Source organism: Dreissena polymorpha, chromosome 7, assembly GCF_020536995.1.
Source record: "Dreissena polymorpha isolate Duluth1 chromosome 7, UMN_Dpol_1.0, whole genome shotgun sequence".
In the NCBI taxonomy this organism is placed as follows: Eukaryota; Metazoa; Mollusca; class Bivalvia; order Myida; family Dreissenidae; genus Dreissena; species Dreissena polymorpha.
In genome coordinates this window covers 105,783,945-105,806,612 of record NC_068361.1, presented here as the reverse complement: position 1 = coordinate 105,806,612, position 22,668 = coordinate 105,783,945, and the positions used below count along the sequence as shown (strand labels likewise).

Sequence of the window (22,668 nt, the reverse complement as noted above, 5' to 3'; positions counted from 1 at the left end):
ATAGCTAACTTATGTTACAATCTATACCTCACTGATGTTACAATATATACCTCACTTATATATAACAATGTGTACACTGATACCTTCCTGATGTTTCAATGCATACATCACTCATACTACCATTTATACTCACTGATATTACAATTTCCTTCAGTGGCACCATAAAACTCGCCAATCAATTTCACGCCAAATCTCGTCTGGAAATCACGCCACAATCCTGGCTGAAGCCCATTCCCAAACATGACTCGAACGCGATGCTGATTCTCGGTTGTTCGGAATGGCTGAGCCATCAAGTAACGACATATTTCACCAATGTATTGTGCTGCCTGTAATGAAGAAATAATTGACAAATGTTTAATGTTATAAAAAAAGTGGTGATTAAGAAATTCTCAAATGAATTACAGTTTTAAGACTTAAACAGATGTCTTCAGGCTTATTAGTTTATGTTATCCCGCTGCTCAAACCTATTGTTTGATACCCAGTGACCCAATTGCAAATTAATATATGTTCTTACAAAATGTGTATTTAACTTGTATATTTCAAACTGTTCATTTCTTTTTGGATACATATTTTCTAACTAAAACTTACATAAGTTGTTGTTTGCTATGTTTTTATTCTGTCCTGCTTCTTATCCAAGTATCAGAATTTGCATAACACTTATACCCCACCCAGTTTTACAGTAAGAATTAAGTGCAATGTAAGTCATTGATGTAAAAAAAAGAATTATCAATTATTTGATTCTAGACAAAATGTATGAATAATTATGATGGCAGGACACAAACGTAACTTTACACAAATAATAGTTCCAGTTATCAATGAAGTAATGGTTACAATCTTGAAAAACAGGGGACAGAAACATCTAGTTTCATCTAAACCTACTTATTTAAGCATGATTCCATTGAAAGCCTAAGGCTTATTAAGACTCACACAAGTCCTAGGTAGAACCAGTTTGTTGTGTCCTTGGAGCAGATTTAAACAAGGGACAAAATTGTCACAAAACCAGGTTTTCATTGTGAAAAAAAATCTGATTAAGGGAGACAACTCAAACTGAACTTTTGAAATGAACAAACAAAATTAACCCCGTTTGTAAGTTTGTTTCAAAATAAATCTATTTTAAGTTGTGGTGACCTTGACATTGGAGATATTGACGTGATTCTTTCGTGCGACACACCGTCCCATGATGGTGAACAAATGTGCCGAATAATTGTAAAATCTCACAATGAATGACATAGTTATGGCCCAGACAAGCTCATTTATTGCCAATTTTGACCTTTGAACTCAAAGTGTGACCTTGACCTTGGAGATATCGACGTAATTATTTCGCGCGACACACCGTCCAATGATGGTGAACAAATGTGCCAAATGATTTTAAAATATGACAATGAACGACATAGTTATGGCCCGGACAAGCTTGTTCCGCCCGCCAGACAGCCAGCCAGCCCGCCCGCATTCGCCAATCTAATAACCAGTTTTTTCCTTGGGAAAACCTGGTTAATTTCCTTCGGAAAACCTGGTTAAAAATGGTTCAACTGTAGGGTATAAAACCATGACCTCCCAGTCACTAGGTGGGAACCATACCCACTACGACCTTTTTTAAAGAAAAAATCCACAGATTTCAATTTTTTTACAGAATAATCAACACTCACTGTACAGTTATATTTCAAACAGTCATCCCAGAATCCACTAGCTGAGAATTTCTTCTTGATGACCACAGTGGTCCCCCATAGAAATGCCTGCCCCATACCAATAATGCCCCCTGCTGTGTGATACAGGGGTAAAGGGTCGTATAGTATGTCTTGATCAGTTAGTCCCAGCATCATGTGCACAGCACTGGCCATGTAGTAGAACCTGAAATACAAGGTTCGGGTAACTACACCAATCAAAAGCATCTTTGTAAGACACATAACATATTTGGGGAACTTAGCAGTTAAAATGTATTTTAATGTAATGTTTCCCTGTTTATGACCTTGATTAACATCTTATACAGACAGACAGAAAACTTTGAGGCTAAAAAAAATTCCTTTTAATAATATGATTTCCAAATAAGTTTGACTGATACCTGGAGTGAGAAATGATGGCAGCCTTAGGTAGTCCTGTTGTTCCAGATGTGTACACATAAAACACGCGGTCTGAAAATTCAAATAATATTTTAACATCTTCAAGTATTGTTCACACAAAAACTGAGTTCTGATTAGAGCTTGTGACCAATCATGAATATTCTTGTAAGCATTTGTAAATGCAAAACATTTTTTTGTGGTAAACATGTTATTGTTCATCATACTTCTACTTTTATCACTGTATAACTGAACAAAATATGCCATAATTTTGCTTTAACATTTATAAAATATATTTAGGGCCCTCTTTAATAAATCTTTGGTCGACTAAGGAACTTATAAACACTTTGACTTGCAAGACCAGGGGAAACATGAAAACTGTGGCCTTCATGGCCAATACATATCAAGTTCATATGTGTAATAATCAGGCAAATAAATTGGAATTGGAATGGAAATAGTCATAAGTTTCCAAGGCTATTATTTTTTTTTGCTGATTTTATAGCCATAAGTTAGTCATGTTCTTAATGGCAAAGCATATTTCCCTTTTCCCAAGTCCAGTCCGAAAATTGCCAATTGATGGTGTTACTTTATTAAAGATGTTTAAAACAAAAGAGCTGGGAAGTGCAGAAATAAGGCATTTTGACGTTGTAGTATAAATTTTATAGACATGTTTATGATTAGAATTATCTTATTAAAGCAAGTATATACGATTTTGTCAATAATTATGAATTTATATAAAATGTGTAAAAAACTTATTATATATATATATTTCAATATGAATTAAAATAAAAGTTAAAAAGAACATGTGTCGAAAAATGCAAAATAAGCCAGATATTTAATTCTGAAATTGAAAAGGGCTGTACAGCCGAATTCGCCAGCATGTATACCAGACATGTACGACGAAGTGAATCTAAACTTAGTTTAACAGTTTATTTGAATTCCTGCAACGATATCTATTTATACGACACACGAACACTAACTCTGATCCTCATACAAAGACGAATGCTTCGGTTATTGTAGGAAAATATGTACGTCTCAATCGGCTCGGGGCGCTAATTTCTCTTTGCTGCATTTTATGAAATTCGGCTTTAATGTATAATTTTTTCTTGCCTATTTTGTGTTATTGTAACATACTTTATCAATATATTACAATTAAACACATATAAAAAATCGTATATATAACCGCTTTAAAATAACTTGAATCAATAAGTAGTCAAATGTTATATTTAAAGTCAACCAAATAAAACTTTTGCAAATAAAAGTAAATTCACTCTCAAAACTTCAGTATACATGTAGGTAATAAATCCCCAAAAAATGAGCAGTGGTTTTGACCATGTTATAAGGACTTTATGACTGGGACACCACATCATATTCATATAAGTACTTCAAGTCTTATTGAGCCTTGCTTTTGGAAAACAGGGCTTAATGTGTGAGGGTTAGTGTCGTCCAAGATTAGGATGTGCTACTGCACAGGCTCATCAGGGACAATACTTTCCGCTTTTATGTAATTTGAAGAAAGTCCTTCTCAACAAAAATCCAGTTCAGTCAGAGACTGTTGTTGCTGATAAGCCTCTGCGTACTGCACAGTTCAATCATGGACTACACTTTATGCACCAGCATTAAGCCCAGATTTCCCAGAACTAGGCTCATATGGCTACTGCAAATCTTAACAATACCTGTAAACTTGGTTATAGGCGCAGGTGGGGTGTAGGTTGGACTCTTCTCCAGCAGGGGATCCAGACTGACTGCACCGACCACTGGGCACTGCCCACTCCCCATGTAATACAGGTTGCAGGACTTGGGAAAATCCCTGGATATGTCAGCAACGGCTGAAAGTAGCAAGAAATTAATAAAGAAATAACAAGGCTATTGTCAAGCAATATGGTCCCCTACCGGCTCAATCATTGTCAGAAATTCAACCATTGTCAGAATTTTTTTTGGTTGTCATAGTAACCAGAATTTTTTACGTAAGAACAAAATAAAATTACGTGCATAATGTTCATATTGTCATCTATCCATGATTCAAGTTTCATGAAAAAATATTAAGAACTTTTAAAGTTATCGCAGGATCCAGAAAACCGACATTTTCAGCAGTATTTCTAGTCTACTTGTTGCCATAGCAACCAGAATTTTTGACGTAGGAACAAAATGAAATGACGTGCATAATGTTCATATTGCCATCTATCCATGTTTCAAGTTTAATGAAAAAATATTAAGAACTTTAAAAGTTATCGCAGGATCCAGAAATGTGTGACTGACTGACTGACAGACAGACTGACAGGCAGAGCGCAAACCATAAGCCCTCTGGTGAAACCGGTAGGGGACTAATTAAACTTAATACTTATTACCTGACGCCATCTCCTCAGAGAAGACCACACATTGCGCCTGTGCAGCCTGTACACAGTGCAGCAGGGACTTCTCCCTCAGGTTGAAGTTGATCAGAGCCCCTATGGCCCCTATCTTTGCCAGCCCCATCCAGTAGAACACCAGGTCAGGGCGGTTCTCCATCACCAGGGCGACCACATGACCTTGCCGTATGCCAGACTCGTTAAAGAAGTTGGCAATTGCATTGGTAAGAAGATCGACTTCCTAAAAATAATTAAGGTTTAATTTGTCTGTGTACATTAACAAAAATGGGAAAGGTTGCTCAAAACTGTAACAGGTACATTAGCTAAAAGCCTTTAATTTTTTGGGTCAAGTTATTTATGTGAGTTTATTGTTAACCCCTTTATATATGTGTTAATTATAAACAAACGTGTTTGCTTGAATAGAATAGTTTGAAAATGTTTGATAATAACGGAAAAATCATTAATGCTAGAGGGCTGAAACTTTACAAACATATTTAAACTATTTTAAGTTGTGCATCTCCATATCTTGGGTCAGGTGTTTTATACCCAATTGGAGATAAATATAATTGCAATTGTCTGTCTGCCCTTTGGTTATTTTGTTAACTTCAGCTATTACTATTAGTCGAAGCTTGATTAAAATGTCACAGCTAAATTTTCATCGGTCTGTAAAAGGTTTTGCTCATAAAAGTGCAAACAATGTTTTATTTGTATAATTTGTTCATTTGTAATATATGTGTGAACTCTGAATCTTGGGAATTCTTGTCAGCAAACAATCATGTTATAGCCTGAATATTTGTTTTATAGTCTAAAATCAAATATCATTTCTTTCAATAAATGTCTATGTTAAGCACAGATCATGGTGTACTGGTCCCCATCTCATTTTTTAAATTATATATTTCATACCCTTCAATAAACACAAGAGTCTCAACCCTTTCCTGCTCAGAAGCAAAGTGAAAATGCCTATGTGCAAACAGCATAAAACCAGAACAGCCTGCAAGTTACTCGCAGTTTGTTCAGGTTTTATGCTGTTTGCTGCTCATCAGTATCTTAGGGTTGGAAATGAAGCCTTTAAAACTTGAATAAGAAAGGTTTTTGATTATATTTAACTTTCTAAGAGACTACATATGTGTAAAATTATGTATCTTAGTGGTAAACTAAAGGGTTAAAGAAAATATGCAGAATCAAACAACAAGCTGTATATTATTCAGTACCTCTTTAATGCAGAATGTTACAATCTATTTAAAAAGTACTGAAATTTCCCAGTTTTCAAACACTCACAATAACACAAGTGACAAAAGTTGAATAGCTGCACTTTACATCTCCATCAATTCTCTCTTTACATCTCCATCAATTCTCTAAAGATCCATTTTATGTTTTAATGGCATTTATAAACAAGAACTGCTAGTACCGGTAAATCATTAATCTGCATACAAATCTCAGCTTTTAGAGATACCTGGCTGACATGTCATCTGCAAGAATTGTCTAGTATTGATTGTTTGAAACAGTGCCCAGCAGACTTTAGTAGCCTGTGTTGTTGGAGTAAGAAGGATTTTGAAAATTAATGATCATTATTGTTATTTTAAAGCCAATAACACAATGAACAAGACTTAAATTTAAAGACTGAGTGGAATTTTTAAAGCCTTTTGTTCGGGCTAAACCTTTATGTTTTTTTTTTCAGATGTGTGAAAAAGTCTGAGCAAAAAATGCTGGTACATTTTATTCTGATTAAGTTATGTACCTTCAGGGCTTACAATTCAAAATCATCATTCGAGATACACCTACCTGAAAAGTCCAATTCTTGTCCTCAAAAATGAAACAGATCTTTTTGGGGTATTTCTTCACCGTTTCTTGGAAGAGTTTCGGGATACTGTGTCCAATGCGGTTGTATTTCTTCACACTCCATTTCAGGGTCAACAGTACTCGCAGTGCTCTGTTAAATAGAGGGATGAATGTTCTGTATCTTCATTTATGACCAAAAGAAATACATGAGCTGAGCTCTGATAAAGCAGGTCAGTTTAGCTAATCAGGGCCGACAATTTCAGCTTTAACAGTATCCTTTTGTTTAAAGAAAGTCTCTTTAAGCTAAAATCTAGTTCAGGCAGAAAGTTTGGACTGCACATGCCAATCTGAGACAACACTTTAAACAAATGCATTGAGCCCTGTTTTCCCAGAGTGCATTTCAAATGTAAATGTAAATCTTAACGATATCTGCAAACCATAAAAGCACTTTTCATGTTAAAATCAAATTTGATAAAGTTTACAAAATAACTCAGTTAGTCATAGTCTTGAATTATTCAATAAGCTTATTGAAATAATTGTAAGTTAAGGCTATGAAGCTTGGGGATTAAACAATAGCATCCAGATTCAAAAATACACCTATGTTTTACATGTAAACAGGGCTTGACACTTAACTTTTTTTACCGGTCCTTCAAGATTCCATGTGGTCCGACAATTTCTATGTTATTTTACCTAAATTTCAACTTTCCCGGACTATCCACAATGTATTGTACATTTATAAAAAGAAAACTATACTATCGAATAAACTTTCTCTTATCCTTTTCATATTTTTACTGTACTTCAAGCTTCTCTTCATTAGTTTTTGGTTTTTTAGGCGGAGGTTCAATTACCACCCCCAGAATGAAATTCCACATAGCGAAAAACTTGTAATCTTGAAAATACGCACAATTACTCTCCTGCAATATCAAAACATTATTCAGCCCCCTCCAGTGTAAATTCGCACGGTAAACAAAGTAAATTCGGATGGTACTAAGATCGATAAAATGCTGATTATTGCTGGTTTTTATATATCATAAAATAAAATAATAAATACCATTTTGTTCATTTCTCGATCCAAACGCTTGGAATTTTATGTTAATTTGTGTCTCGATCACGGCGAAGTCAGGAGACATTTGCGGAATGAAAATCGCTTTTTTGAACCAACAACAGGTTTTTTTCATCCGGACTTCTAGAAAAATTGGAATTTCAAATAAATTGCTACATTTATCCCGGTCTAGAGATTGTCCATAAAATAATGATGAAATTATCTGTTAATTATGAACATATACAGTTGTTTTATTGATAACAAGTGATGTGTTTGTCAGAAACACAATGCCCTCTAATGCGCCGCTTTTTTTTAACCTTTGACCGTGAAGGATGACCTTGACCTTTCACCACTAAAAATGTGCAGCTCCATGAGATACACATGCATGCCATAAATCAAGTTGATATGTTCAATATTTCAAAAGTTATTGCAAACTTTAATGTAAGGTTAAAGTTTTGGGACAGAATGACAGACAGGCCAAAAACAATATACCCCCCGATCGTTCGATCCGGGGGCATAAAAACGGTTTTCCAAGACCAGTATTTCACAATAAAATGGCCAGGACTTTTAACTGGTCCAACGGATCAACTAAATTTCTAGTTTCACTGTTCCTTCCTTTTTATACTGACCCCGGGTCAACGGACCGCCGTTAGTGTCGAGCCCTGCTGTTTATCTAAACAGGTGCTTGGTGTCGGATCTCAAACACAAACTAATTTCATTTACGGAAAACTTGGGGGTGGTTTACCTAATAAATAAACGGATTGCTAATGTTATAAAATATTGGTTAAAACTATTACAATCTGATGATGTTAAATACATTAAAATTGTTTATAATTTCAATTTTGTTATTACATTATCTTGAACTTTATCCCGAAAACAATTTTTGGGTAAAATCTGTAATATACATGTACTAAATACTCTAGGTGTCGGCGAGGCATGGTATTTTCAGGGAGAAGGAGACGTTAATTGTTTTATATCCATTGTACTACAATGCATAATTTTTTATCTGATACATACGTTCAAAATTGGATAACCGAGTTTAAACAAACGACAAGGGTTAAAAACTACTGCATTTACAGAAATTTTAGATTTCAGCCTTATCTCAATGTTGTAAATATTACAAAATTTAGATTCGAGTTTATGCGTTAAAGAGTATCTGCACACTGACATGAAGTCAAAGAAGGGCGATAGCGAAAGCCTGAAAAGACACTGTATGGTAAAGAAAATGTAAACACTGTAATGTTCTCAAGATGAGTTCCATTTCTTACTCGATTGTTCAGTTTTTAATAATCTTAGGAAACAATATATAAATAGGTATTATTGGAATCACACATATATGTTAAAATTTATTGAACTATTACAAACTGACAACGCAAAAACAATAAATAATCTTGCAACATTTATTTTTAAGATTGTCTATTTCTGAAAAGCAACAGCTTGTCACTATGTTTAAATGCTGATTTTTGTATTTATTGAACGCACAAACGTAATACTTATCTGCTGTGACAAAGGCTAAAGGTATGCTTTTATTATTGCATTTGAAAAACATGTTTTCTGTAGGTTTTATGTTTATTTTTGTCTATTTCCATACAATTGTTAATAAGCAGCTGATTTCTGTCATATTCATTTGTTTTGACCCCCCATACTGGAGAAAATGGTCCGCTAACGGGGAAATCCTTGCCAATGTATAACATGCTGAAACTTTATTTTGCACGCAGATTTTGTAATTCTCATTGTAAATAATATTTGTATTTGAAATAGCATTCTTTTGTGAATAAAAATATATTAATATTATCTTTTAGACGTTAGGCTTTTTTTTTCTTCTGTGTACTGGAAGTGATCCATTACTGGCAACTGAACTGTTTTGACTCCAGTTCAGGCAGAAAGTTTAGACAGCACAGGCTAATCGGGGAAGACACTGTATGCAAATGACCTAGTGACCTGAAAATCAATAGGGGTCATCTGCAAGTCATAATCAATGTACCTATGAAGTTTCATGATCCTATGCGTAAGCGTTCTTGAGTTATCATCCAGAAACCATTCGGTGGACGGACCGACATGTGCAAAACAATATACCCCCTCTTCTTCGAAAGGAGCCATAACAAATAAATATATTGATTATCTATTGATCTACGTGCAGATTTCTTTGCCATGCAATGTGAGAAAACTTGTTAATACATGTACTTAAAATTGTGTGCGACAACGCAGGCTGATTTGATGATAATTGTGTTTTTTTGCTACATGAACATCCCGCAAGATAATCAGTGCATTTGTTTTAGCTACTTAGATAGTGAAATTCCAAAATGTCTACCCTTAAGACTAGCTTGTGTAGTCGTCGTCACGGAATTAGCAGTCTTGTTTATGTTTGTCGTGGTTGGAAATCAGATTTGTGCATAGTATATAAAGGTTGAAAAAAGGGATATATGAAAATGTAAATTTATTTCCCCAAACAACAATTACAGCCATCAATATAAATCACAGTTATTGAGTATATAAATACGCATTGTACATGTACTAGTCATAAATTTGTACATGTAAATGTATGTATTGAACATACGGTAAATAATCTTAACTTTAGTAAATCAAAATTGCGACATCGCAATGAGAAAAGTTTATAACTAAAACAAATAAATGTAAAAGGAAACTTAACGTGAACAGGATAAAACGATAAAACCATCTATTTATCAATTGTCTATAAGATAATTAAATTATTTGTGTAACTCAATTTCTAGACCTATCTTTAACTGATGCCGTCATTGAATTTTATAATATCGAGGCCGCAATTCATTAAAAACTGTTTTTCACACCTTACTTAGGAGCGTCCACTAATTAAAGAATCAAATTATATGTAGAAACTGAATTATATTATTTGCGTAACTCAATTTCTAAGACCTACATGTACCTTTGAACATGTCGTCATTGAATTTCATAATATCGAAAAGCAACTCTTTAAAACAGTCTTTCACACCTTACTTAGAAACATCGACTAATTATAGAATCAAATAAGAAACCGTGTTACATGAAAGGAAACCAAAACAGATGAAGAATTTATGTAATTTTATGAGCTTAAACAAACTTATTACTGATTAACAGCACTTAATGAAAATTCTATACATTATTAAGCCGTACGGCAAGACAATCCCCATAGGAAAGGCCATAAAATTCTACACTTTATCTAGCCATACAGCTAGCCACTGCCTTTTCCCAAATGGGAGATAAATTCCAAATGGATGGTTTCCACACACACAAAACATCTGTTTTTATCTCAGCATTTTGTTAATGTTCCATCCAGCTATATAAGTTCAACCTTAAAACTAATACTGAAAATATTGTTATTCTCAATGTTGAAGTAATTTTTAACAAAACAACAATTTCCTTATTTTAGTCAAAATGCGGCCAATTTTCACCATTCCCAAGATGGTTAAGAAAACTGCAAACATGTATACAATGTTAAAGCATTATTAAATATTAAGTAGTTAGAGAAATAAGGTCAAGTGAAACAGCCTTGTTGTTTGACTATGTCTTTAGTGAAATGATTTTCGTGTCTGTCTATCATCCAGCAGGATCCAGGCTCAATCCCTCGTGAATTTTTTCACTGTTGACCTAAGCAGGGATCATATTTTCCCGCAACATCAATCGGTCCGGATTTAAATGGGAAAAAAGTGTCCGAAAATTTATATCCGAAATCAAGACAAATTACGTTAAAATATATACCATTGATTTTGCTATTCATGAAGATGGTATAGTAAATGTACAATTTAAATTCCCTTAGGCATTATTTTTAAACTGAACATACGAGTTTTCTCATTTTGTTTTATCATTTGCTATTTCATTGACATTGGTTGTTTCGTGTGCTGTTTTATCTGACTGTTTTTCATCGTTGTCAATATTATTAGTCTGTGTAAATCTATACCGATGTTTTAAATCATTGTCAACTCGATAATAGCTTACAAACATGCATTGAACCAAACAAATGTCTGTGTGTAGGTTTGTTAATGACAATAACAAAACAAAATAGTTAAGAAATAATTAATGTACGTTATAGTTTGTAGTCGAATAACCCACCGCCGATAGTTAAGATGTGTATTTGATAAATGATTTGAAACCAGGCATCTAAACTTTCGGTCGTGGGTTATTCAACAACAAACAATAAAGAACACGAATTATTTCGATTCTAACACGATTTTTACTGAAGATTTATACAATGTATATTATTTTTCTTGTGTACTATTTTATGTGAAGTTCCGCCCATAAAAATAACTTTCGGCTGTTCTGTCAATCAGATCTATTTTCCACCAGCGTAATAATCCGGTAATATAATTATGAATGAAAGTCCCGGATCTGATCGACAGAACAGCCGAAAGGTATTTTTATGGGCGGAACTTCACATGACACGCGTGACTAATACACAGCCGCGCGAATCTTCGCTGCTTGGGGCCAAGATACTGATACTAGTCGGCCAACGTGCAATAATCTGGTCCTGACCGGTTAAGAGACTGCAGCGAATGGTTTATCACACCTAATAGAGATAAGAATGTAATTAGGGTGTGCACTGTGTAATCGATTTTGTGACATGGGAATTTTAGAAAACAGAATCAGACCAACTTAGGGATCTTCAATCGGTCTTTCATGACCTCAATCGGTCTAGGACCGACAAAACCGACAAAAATATGATCCCTGCACCTTAGGTAACATATATGCAGTCTGCAAAATTAACCCATTGCCTGATCTCCAATGCAATGAAATCTTGGCTTTGGGGATAGAAAAATTGAATATAGATTGCCTGAATTGCGATGAAAAAAAACAAGAGAAAATCCAATAAATATTCAATTTACGCATTTCAATTGTAAATTCTTACAGTGACACGGCTTGGTTACTTTCCTTTTTATCATTGATCTCCCTTCAGGGTGCTTAATCCATTTTAGGGGAAGAGGGTCTCTACCATCATGAGGGGAAATTTTCGTGGCATTTCCCTTTTTGGGGGATTTTTTACTTACACTCTCATTATTTCATTTGTACATGTTTGCACTATATTCATTTCTTTTTTCATAATTAAGTATGTTTGACAAGATTAAATTGAAATAGAATTGAGATATAATAATCATGAGACACATCTTAAAAAAAAAAAATTAAATCAGGGAATTTTTCCGCCCAAATGGGGAAAAAGTATACTTTTCAGGTGGGGGACTGCGGCAGAAATTTGGCCGCAGATTTGATAGATTGAGGGCCCTGATGTTATAGAGAGTGGAAAGTCTGGTTTGCGTATTTAAAATGTTGTAATACTTTTGGAATTAAACTTAACTTGCATTCTACGCCAATAAATAAAATAATAGTGTGATGTATTTTATAAATTAAATAAAACGGTTGAATGTGTGTTATTAATTGCATTGAAATTACGAAATAACTGGAATAAAAGTTTGAAACCAGGAAAACCAATTTGTTTACAATATTACCCCCCCAATTGCAATCTATAATGATATAACGAATGTTGTCATCCTTTTATGATAATGTCACTGTAACTTTATTCAATTTTTTTTCTGGCTATGAAAAATTTCCTCTTGCTACGAGATTTTCAAAGATTCATAGCCACATTTTGTAGACTGATACAACTATAAGGAAATCACAATTCGCACAATTACCGTAGATCCCTAGGAGCAGTTTTGATGACGACCCTGATAAACCTCCAGCCACCAGTGGCAGCGTACACAAGGAAAACTGCGACTGTTGTAAGTGTGCATGGCCACCCTAGTCCGTAACTTAGGAAAACGCCGAGGAACAAGTAAGACACCAACTTCAACACAACCATGTTGCAAACTACATCAATGATAGCCCGTAATATCCGAGCGATGCTGAATACGTCGGTCATATGTACAAGACCTTTTATCAATCCTTGTCAAAGTTGAAGTTCAAAGTGCGTCGATCGCTATGTTTACACATTCAGCATTGATTGCAAACTTCACTCGGCCCTACGGGCGCTTAATTCGTTTGTAACAAGCGCCTCAGTGAGTCGATATAGCAACAAGGTTGCACAACACTAACACACGAGGAACAAATCATAGATGGTAGATACCAAGTTAACATAACCTAGTTCTGTTGTGCGTAGAAAGGCGTTCTAAATGAAAAAGAAACATGTTAATGTATGCAACACAAACAATATAGTAAAATTCTTTGGTAGTATTTCTTGTCTATTCTTTTAGGAATAATGTTCCGTTTCTTATTGCGTCCCCGAGTAAATATAAAAGACACTTAATACTAGTGAAATAGGCAGCTGGGTTCTAATAAATGCCACAAATCATTGATTTATTATATCTTGCAATATTTGATTATTTATGTTGTTTTTCGTTAATATCCTTCTTTAAACTATGAAAATTAATGCGTACGGGTACTTTATTTTGTTTATTTTCTGTTGGTTTTGCTGTATTGTACATGTCTATTATTTCACATAGGACCAACACGTAAAACAAATGTGTTGTCATAAATGGTAAACATATGTATAATACGCGTTTTGTATATAATATAGTTAGTATATTTCATCATTAAGGTATGTTTTGATGAACATTTAATACGATTATATTTTCTAAATGTTCGACTCTTTGCATTTCGTATTTTATTTATACATCCATACATGTTCTTTACGAAGTATATTGGAGTCACTATGCTTTTCGTTTTATCGGTCGGTCAGTCAGCATAAAGACTGTAACAAATCTGTAGAGCGAATTATCCTTTGTACCTCCACATTTCTCGAATGATTAAAGTTAAACATATAAAATCCGATATAAGGCGCGTCATGCTTATAGGAGTTAAGCACAATAAGTCCAGCGTAGCCTCTGACCAGCCTGCGCATCCGAGAAGTGTGACCAGGAGCTGCCCTGCCCGCTATATAATCGCGCAAGGTTTCGTTGTTTCGTAGGCAGCTAATTAACTCTTTCAGTGCTGGAACCGAATTTTGAAGGCCTTTGCAAACAGTTTGGATCCAGATGAGACGCCACAGAACGTGGCGTCTCATCAGGATCCAAACTGTTTGCTTTTCTGATAGTATTCTTTGAAAAAAAAATCGAAGAAAATGCTAATTTTAGAAATTCTGCAGACGATATTTTAGCAGACGACACATTTCCCAGCATACAAAGGGTTAACATCCTCTACATCCTGACACGCCAGTGCGAATACGCAGGGTGGTATGAAGGTGCGCAGGCCGCATATTGCATAAGACTCATTTTCTCGCGTGTTATCACAAACAAAACAAGAAATGCGCATATGAAAACAATTTCCCCTCTCCAGTGATGAACATATTTCTGAGTTATGTCCTTTTAACAAAGCTGGCAAACCTTTACGAAGCCCCTGCTCCATTTTAAAAATATAATATGTGTAAATTTTATTTATTTGTAAAATGGAAATAAAATCAACATTGCAGTATGATGCCATCACAGGTATATGTTACTCTAGTTGTGGTTGGATACAATTGTAGTAATTGTTATGTGCAAGCAATGTCATTCGTGCACATTTTTGTGTCCGCATATAATGAAACGAACAGGTTAGCAGTTTTTATTAATTCATCTTCCTCCTTATTTTCGAAGACCAAACACAACTTCAAAATAAACAATTGACGCAGTGGCTGCATTTTTGACTAAACTATATTTATCTTAAGAAATATTGCGTGTGAAACAATAGATTACATGCATGCATACAAATAGGTGACGCCATGCGAGTATTCGATTGTATGCCAAATGAACTAAATACATTTGTGTGTCCTGGCTTTGTGTTCGTATTAAAGAGCCAATCTAATTGCTTACACTCAAGTTACTATATATCAAATTGTGATCTGTTTTTTTTTCAATTCTGCTTTGTTATTACTTTGTTATTTCTGAAAACATAAATTTTAAATTCATACGAACAATCATACACATTCAACAATTTTCTTTCCAACAAAATAACTGAGAGAAATATTCAGTCCAGTTCTTATCAGCAAATGCTGCAAATTAATTTACAGAAGTATGTTTTGAAAGGTTTTAATCTCTCGTACAAATGCTGAAGTTTAAAACCGTACGGTTATCACAACACGCAAGGAAGTATGGCGATACGAAATGTATATACATGAAGTATATAATTAGGACATCACGAACTGATACCTTGACTTAGAACAGTTGTAGAGATTTTGTTCAAAACGCTATGTGCATGTTAAGCTGAACCGGCGGCATAAAAAAATTATTTTTGCAACAGGTCCTGTATTATGGAAAGAGACACAAAAAAGAACTTCGAAAAGGAATAAACTCTGTCCACCATCAAAGTAAAGCATTGAGGTTCAAAGTAAGGTAAACTATATGATATCAATTATGTTATTTAATTACATTCATATCTACTGCAGTAGATAGTTACTGGAATTGTGTGTATAAGATTGCATTTTCGTCTATTTATTTTAAGATCATCATCATCATCATCATCATCATCATCATCATCATCATCATCATCATCATCATCATCATCATCATCATCATCATCATCATCATCATCATCATCATCATCATCATCATCATCATCATCATCATCATCATCATCATCATCATCATCATCATCATCATCATCATCATCATTATCAGTATCATCATCAGCAGCAGCAACAACAGCAGCAGTAGCATCATCATCATCATCATCATCATCATCATCATCATCATCATCATCATCATCATCATCATCATCATCATCATCATCATCATCATCATCATCATCATCCTCTTCTTCTTCTTCTGCATCTATCATGGTCGTCGTCAACATCATCATTTTAATCATATCATTATCACTCTCTTGACCGGTCTGACCGTTGGGAGGGGATTAGGGACGACGACACAGAGACTTTTTGCACGTAATGTCTGTTGCTGACTGGGATGCGTAGCTCATCCATTGGGAATATTATTCTAGCGTGCCCTGAAGCAAAGCAAATTTTGGTCAACCTTTGTCCGGCGTCCGAATTAATGTGTCGTTAGTCTTATTTTGGCTCGTAACTACTCCGGGGACAATATTTGAAAATTTCCATCAAATCTTAGTGCTGTGTTGTCAGAATATAAAAATAATTCATTCTGTTCCGAGCTAAAATCGGATTTATATGCGTCCTATATCTAAGTCACCAGGTCAAATAATCGAAAAACTTTGATACCACACTTAAAGCCACATTTGGGACCCAACCTTTATGAAACTTAGTCAGAATGTTGTATTTTGATAATTGTTAAGCCGCGTTATATTAACATGGTAATTGAATTAAATGTATTTAATGAATCTATGTGTTCCTATGCGAATTATCGAACCGAACTACAAGTACTCACACACAACTTGCTCATATTTCAATACTGAAGACATCTATGCTTTCCAGATATTCCGTTACAGCCATACTCTATTTCACTGACCAACTATGGACATAAACACAATACCATTTGCATTTCTTCTAAACAAATAAGCTTAAGTTAAATAAACATAATAATGTTTATTTAGGTTAATGACGTTGAAAACTTGGATGTTTTAATTTTTGATGAATAGAAGTTTTAATTCAGCGGTGGCGATGTGCATACCGGTTTAACTCTTTTAGTGCTGGAATCGAATTCTGAAGGATTTTGCAAACAGTTTTGATCCAGATGGATCGCCACAGAACGTGGCGTCTCATCAGGATCCAAACTGTGTGCTATTCTGATTGTATTCTTTGAAAAAAAATCAAAGAAAATGCTATTTTTAGAAATTCAGCAGACGAAATTTTAGCACGACAAATTTCCCAGCATGCAAAGGTTTAAATACTTTTCCATTACAGTGTTATGGGCACAATGAGGGAAGTGAACGAAGACATCTAAACATGTCTTATAACTCGCATTTTGACGTGGCTAGAATGAAGAATGCCCGATCAGCCCATATTTAACACACTTTTCTGACAAGCGGTACACCAACGGAACAATTAATCGTTCCAGTTTATAATACACACGTCGCATTTACAGTTGGTATCACGATCGTCACGACAAGGGACGGTTCAAACATTGTGAGTTTTTGCCCTGGGCAGGATATGTTCATGTAAAATGTAAGTAAGTATGGCACGTTATTGTTTATTAACTCTCTCAAAGCCATTTACATATGTAAAATATTGTTGAGGAATACATTTTAAGTTTGAATTAAGTTTAAATGTAGAGATCTGTATTTTAACGCATTTAAACAAAATGTTTAAGTACTCATATCTTATAATTGCTTTAAATGTTTTTCGTTTTAAATGTATTTCATAGGAAAGTGTTAAAATGTATGACAATTAATGCTATTCGTTTACACGTAAAAAATTTAAAATAATATATAATAGCATTTAACGGGTAATACAATTCTTTTTAAAAAGGCAACCTGCTCATGTTTTAAACTGTTACTTTGTATCTTGTTAAGGGAACAATTCAAACTTAACAGATATTGCTAACAACATATATAGATAATCACTAACTTGGGAAATAAAAAAAACAACATAATTTAGCACAAAACTGGTAGAGATAGAAATGCCATAATTATTCCATCAATAAAATAACAAAATATAGATTAAAAACCATAAAATGTTGAATGTGGTAAATTCTTTACTTAAATTGTAAGCTTATTATTAAAACTTGTGTCTTCATTTACTTGTTTGATTCATACGTTGTTTTTTCATGAAACAATGTGTGGATTAAGACTTTAAAATATTCAGATATTTTTGTAAGTTAACTTGCCCGTGAATATTGATAAAAAGTGGGTATGGTTTAAAACTGTATGATTACGTAAAATGTTTTTCGATAATTTTGTCAAAAACAATGCAGTTAATTAACTTAACTCAATTCTTCTTGCCATGTAAAATGTATTAGACATCATTACACGATGTTTATTTGCCAATGAAAAGTACATAATGTCCATTTTGTTTTAATTTGAAACTCCGGTATTCAACGTAGGGGGATGTAAATCAAGTGTAACACTTGTACAGTTAACCCATTCATGCCTAGTAAACTCTCCCATCCTTCTAAATTGGATCAATTTATTTCCAAAATTAGGGATGTCTACCATATTTATTTCTATATTTAGAATATTTCATATAGAAATTCCTTTAAGCAAACAGCGCATTATGCGGCGTCTCATCTGGGTCTACGCTGTTTGCAATGTCCTTTTTTCAGGACGCTAGGCATAAATGGGTTAACCCATTTATTTAAACATGCATTAATTCTAATGAAAATAGCAGCCCAGTCTCCCAGTAGCCGAAATCAAGCACTATATCCCTTAACGAAAGTTAATTTAAATCTGGATTTGATATTTTTTTTAATGTTTGACGTAAGGCCGAAAATAATGTCGCTTGGTAGATTTTAATAAAAAATCTTGTGATCTATATGGATGCGAAATTTATTACCGAATTTTCATAACACTTCGCGGGAAAATGGTTCCAAATAGTTTTTCGGCCATGTTCAAAACGGGGTCATGCGATATTATAAATTCGGTCACCGGGACCAATGAATGATCAAGCCTGTTGCCTCCTTAGATTGCACATTCATGAGTCGAAACATTTGTCTCAATGCTATCTTGGTCGAGTTCAAACATGGGACATTTGCGGTAAAAAAATAGGCCATAGGGTCAAACTTAATACTAAGTTAATAGATTTAAATGCTCTACAGGCCACATTTATTGACCGATCCTCATAAAATGTGTGTAAACATTGTTCACAAACACGGGGGCGAGTTATTAAGTCATTATAACTAAACAGCCTGAGAATACTCTGGTTGCAACATTCACTACCCAATCCTGATTAAACTGTGTTCGAACATTCGTCCCAACGATATCTCAGCCAAGTTCGAAGCTGTGTAACTAGGGTTTAGAAACTTATTCACTCCGCCGTATTTAAGGAAAACACCTGCGGGCACTTTCGAGTTCGCATTTATTGTCAATCTTCATTAATCTTGTTGCGAATACGTGTCATATTGGCATCTTTGCCGAGTTCAAAATTGGCCACGTGGGGTCAAACACTAAGTCATTCGGTCAAATAAAAGAAAACACACTACAAGTCACATTTGATATCGCGCTTTAAATTAAATTACTCATGACGTTTTCCTATTGGTTTATCCGCAGGTCAGATATAAACCCGGTCAACGTTAAAGCATTTCCGCAATGAGGGCAGTTTTCCGTTTGTAGTTATTTTAAAATAAGTATTTAAACTCAAGAAGTCACATTTTTGACCCACTAATTATAAATCTTACTCAGAATATTAAAACTTTTATTTAACGATGTTTGGGCCGAATTCAAAATGGTTTTAGTTCGTTCAAATTCAAAACTATGACAACCAGTGTTGGGACCTTTAACCTATTTAGTGAATTGAGAAATCTTGTGAACACTTTTTGTCCAGAACCATCGCGTAACTTAGAGTTTCAGATGAGCACTTTAGAGGCTTACCTCCTCTTGTGTAACAATTAGAAATAAATGTAACGTAGAAATATGATCTTTGTATTTTTTGTAGATTTTTGCGCATTACGATGACTAACTAACAAATTTCATTTAGCTAAACCACAAATAGATATTATCATTTAAACATAAATAACAATCTTACCTGAATGAAATCCAAGATGCTGTAACAAGATTATTTTAGTGTTTATATAAATTATATAGTGTTTTTTTTACCATTTTTATTTCTTGACGTATATGAACAGTTTTAATGGAAACTCTGGACCATATCAAACCTCAAACAGATAATTGAGTTAACACGAGGCAGTTATGTTCTGCGACATCGGTTGTATGACTGGTGTTCTTTTCGTATATATCATATACTTGACTATTTACTTGTGTGAATATACATATCCATGCATATTTGACCCAAATTGACTGTGAGCAATCGAGCTAAAATAAAAAGGTTTAAACTAAATTGACTGTGTCCGTAAACGTGGGTCAACAATGAATGTAAATGTATATTTACTCAGGTAAATAGCTAGGCTAGCAAAATGAACGACATCAATCTAAATGTACAAAGCCTTTAGGCGAAGCACGCACATACTGGACAGTCTGGGGCATTATCATTATACACTTAGTAGTTTTTTCAGTCGCCATGGCTTGAGTTGAGAAGATATCAATTTCTTAAGTGTTTAATGTATCAAAATAGTTACTCAGTTTAAAACTCGGCATTATTACCTGATATAAAATACCAATGAGCATAATGGTACAGGAATATTGAACATGAAATAAATACCAAGAATGTTGCATTCACATACATCCATGTACTGCATGTTTGATTATTTAAAATATATACACAATTACTTAGGCATGGGCTTGGCGGAATCGCAGATTATGATTGTGATGAACAGCCGGTAGACTTTGGGATTTTTCTTGATTAAAAGCTATCAAAGGACGCATTTAAACCGTAGTCACCATATCAAGAGGAAAATATGTGAAGATCGATTTACAAATAACTATAACCCAATACACGTACATTTTCTGTGTTAACACGACATGACTTAAATGGATTTTCCGCTTGAACTAGCTAATGTACAACGACTTTTCATTTGCAATTAATAACTTTACTATTGATTTGTTTATACTAAAATTATGCATTCTTTATGTTTTATGTTTTGTTATTTCATTGCATATTTTCAGGTGCATTACGCCACACGTCTGCCATCGGTGTTTCAAAAGACAGATATAAATAGCATCGAAAAACATCATTATTAATTGGAATCAATTATGCAGCAGAAACAGTTTTCACGGAAAAGTATTAGATAGAAAATTTGCCAATGATATAAAACAACTGATAAGGTTATATTTGTGCAAAACAATATAGATCTATGCAAATAAGGTTTATCATTAAGTAAACAATCGTGGAACGGATAAAAACGAAGTGATATAATCGTTGCTTATATTACATTTCTATGGATCGCGCATCACCATCAACAGATATTCCTTATATTCGGGGATATCGGTAAAAGACAAACGGTTGTGCATTTCAAAGAGTGTGAGGCATGTTGAATCGTCTTTCTATAATATAACATATTTATAAAACATTCTATCAAATTGGTCATAATTGACATAGATTAAACGATGGAGTTTAAAGAAAACGATAACTATAATGGCATTATCCCATGGACGTCGTCAACAGCTATGCCCTCAGAAGGACTCGTCGATTTGAACGACAGATATGCCAGAGCCTTACTTCCTCTCACAATTACCTTCGGGTTCTTCATGGTGTTTGGTGTCCTCGGCAACCTTTTGATAATTTTCATTTTCATGAAGAGTCCCGATTACAAGCGAAATAATTTCAAAGTATTTGTTCTGACACTGGCAGTAATTGACCTTATCACCTGCATTACCCTTCTTCCTGCGGAGATGGCTAAGCATCGGTATTACTTCATGTTTAACAATGCTTTATATTGTAAAATAAAATGCTTCTTAAATGTCTTTGGTGCATCTTCGTCTTGTTTGGCGCTGCTGGTGATTTCTGTGGACAGATACCGGAAGGTTGTGCATCCCTTTAAGAAGCAATTGAGTCCCAAGATTGCGGTGAAAATCTTGATTGGCGTAGCCGTCCTGTTTCCACTATGTTTGGCGATCCCTGGAGCGCTGATGTGCGGAATCAATACAACACAATTAATAAACAAACATGGCTCCAACACGACTGTATATTTGTGCGAGACTGAGGAAAGATATAAGACATCTGTTCTGAGAATTGTATACAAATGTATATTTATTGGTTTGCACTGTGGAATTTCATTCATATATCTGGTACTGTACGCAATAATAATGAGAGTTGTTGTAAAGCAATTAAAAAAATGTGCAAAACAGCAACAAAGTAAAATGACTCCAGATGCATACGCTAATAATACTAGTAAAAACACAACGATGCTTGGACATAACAAGAAGGTATGTGATGCTATTGTGGCGGAGCGTATTACGCTATCGGGGACAGAAACTGTCATAGAAGTAGACAATAAAATAATAAGACAGCCACATTCGACAAATCAAGAAAACGAATCGTTAACACATTCCGACACAAATCAAGACACCATCACATCTCGATCAAAATCAAAGCGCAAACATACCAGTTTCAAACGCTTTTCGCGCCACAGCTCACGGTTTAATAGGAACAAATTTCCGACAAAGACGTTAATCTGGTTCACATTGACGATATTGTTTGTTGTAACGTACTTACTACATGTAGTGTTGGCCTTGACTGTTGGAAAAGTTGCAAAAATGAATATTGATGACTTTGTTCCTTTTTGTTTCTTTTTTCGAATGTACTTTGCTAACCATATCGTTAATCCGATGGTGTATGCGTTGTTTGTGAAAAGTTTTAGAGATTCAAGTAAACGTGTATTTAATAAAATGCTGGGTAATACAGTCCGATGCCTTTAAAACTAAGAATTGATTTCACATTTATGCTTTTTAGAAGCATGCTGGTTAATGTTGTGTGAAGTTGTTCAATCTAAGTATAAATTATGTATAC

The 22,668-nt window shown here is 34.4% G+C and overlaps 1 protein-coding gene across 10 annotated transcripts in view; it reads right to left on the bottom strand.

The window, feature by feature from the left end:
• The window catches only part of LOC127837254 (long-chain fatty acid transport protein 4-like), a 456,835-nt gene that overhangs the window by 55,503 nt on the left and 378,664 nt on the right, over positions 1-22,668 (bottom strand). For 9 of the 10 annotated variants that reach the window (XM_052364173.1, XM_052364171.1, XM_052364176.1 and 6 more), the window contains exons 1-7: positions 12,863-13,191; positions 6,185-6,332; positions 4,403-4,643; positions 3,731-3,883; positions 2,060-2,129; positions 1,647-1,848; positions 134-326 (exon numbers count right to left, since the gene is read on the bottom strand). In XM_052364173.1, coding sequence (XP_052220133.1) covers positions 134-326; positions 1,647-1,848; positions 2,060-2,129; positions 3,731-3,883; positions 4,403-4,643; positions 6,185-6,332; positions 12,863-13,089 — 1,234 coding nt within the window. In that variant the 5' untranslated portion in view covers positions 13,090-13,191. Of the gene's footprint in view, positions 1-133; positions 327-1,646; positions 1,849-2,059; positions 2,130-3,730; positions 3,884-4,402; positions 4,644-6,184; positions 6,333-12,862; positions 13,192-22,668 lie in introns of those variants that run through there. The other variant, XM_052364179.1, reaches the window with a different exon arrangement.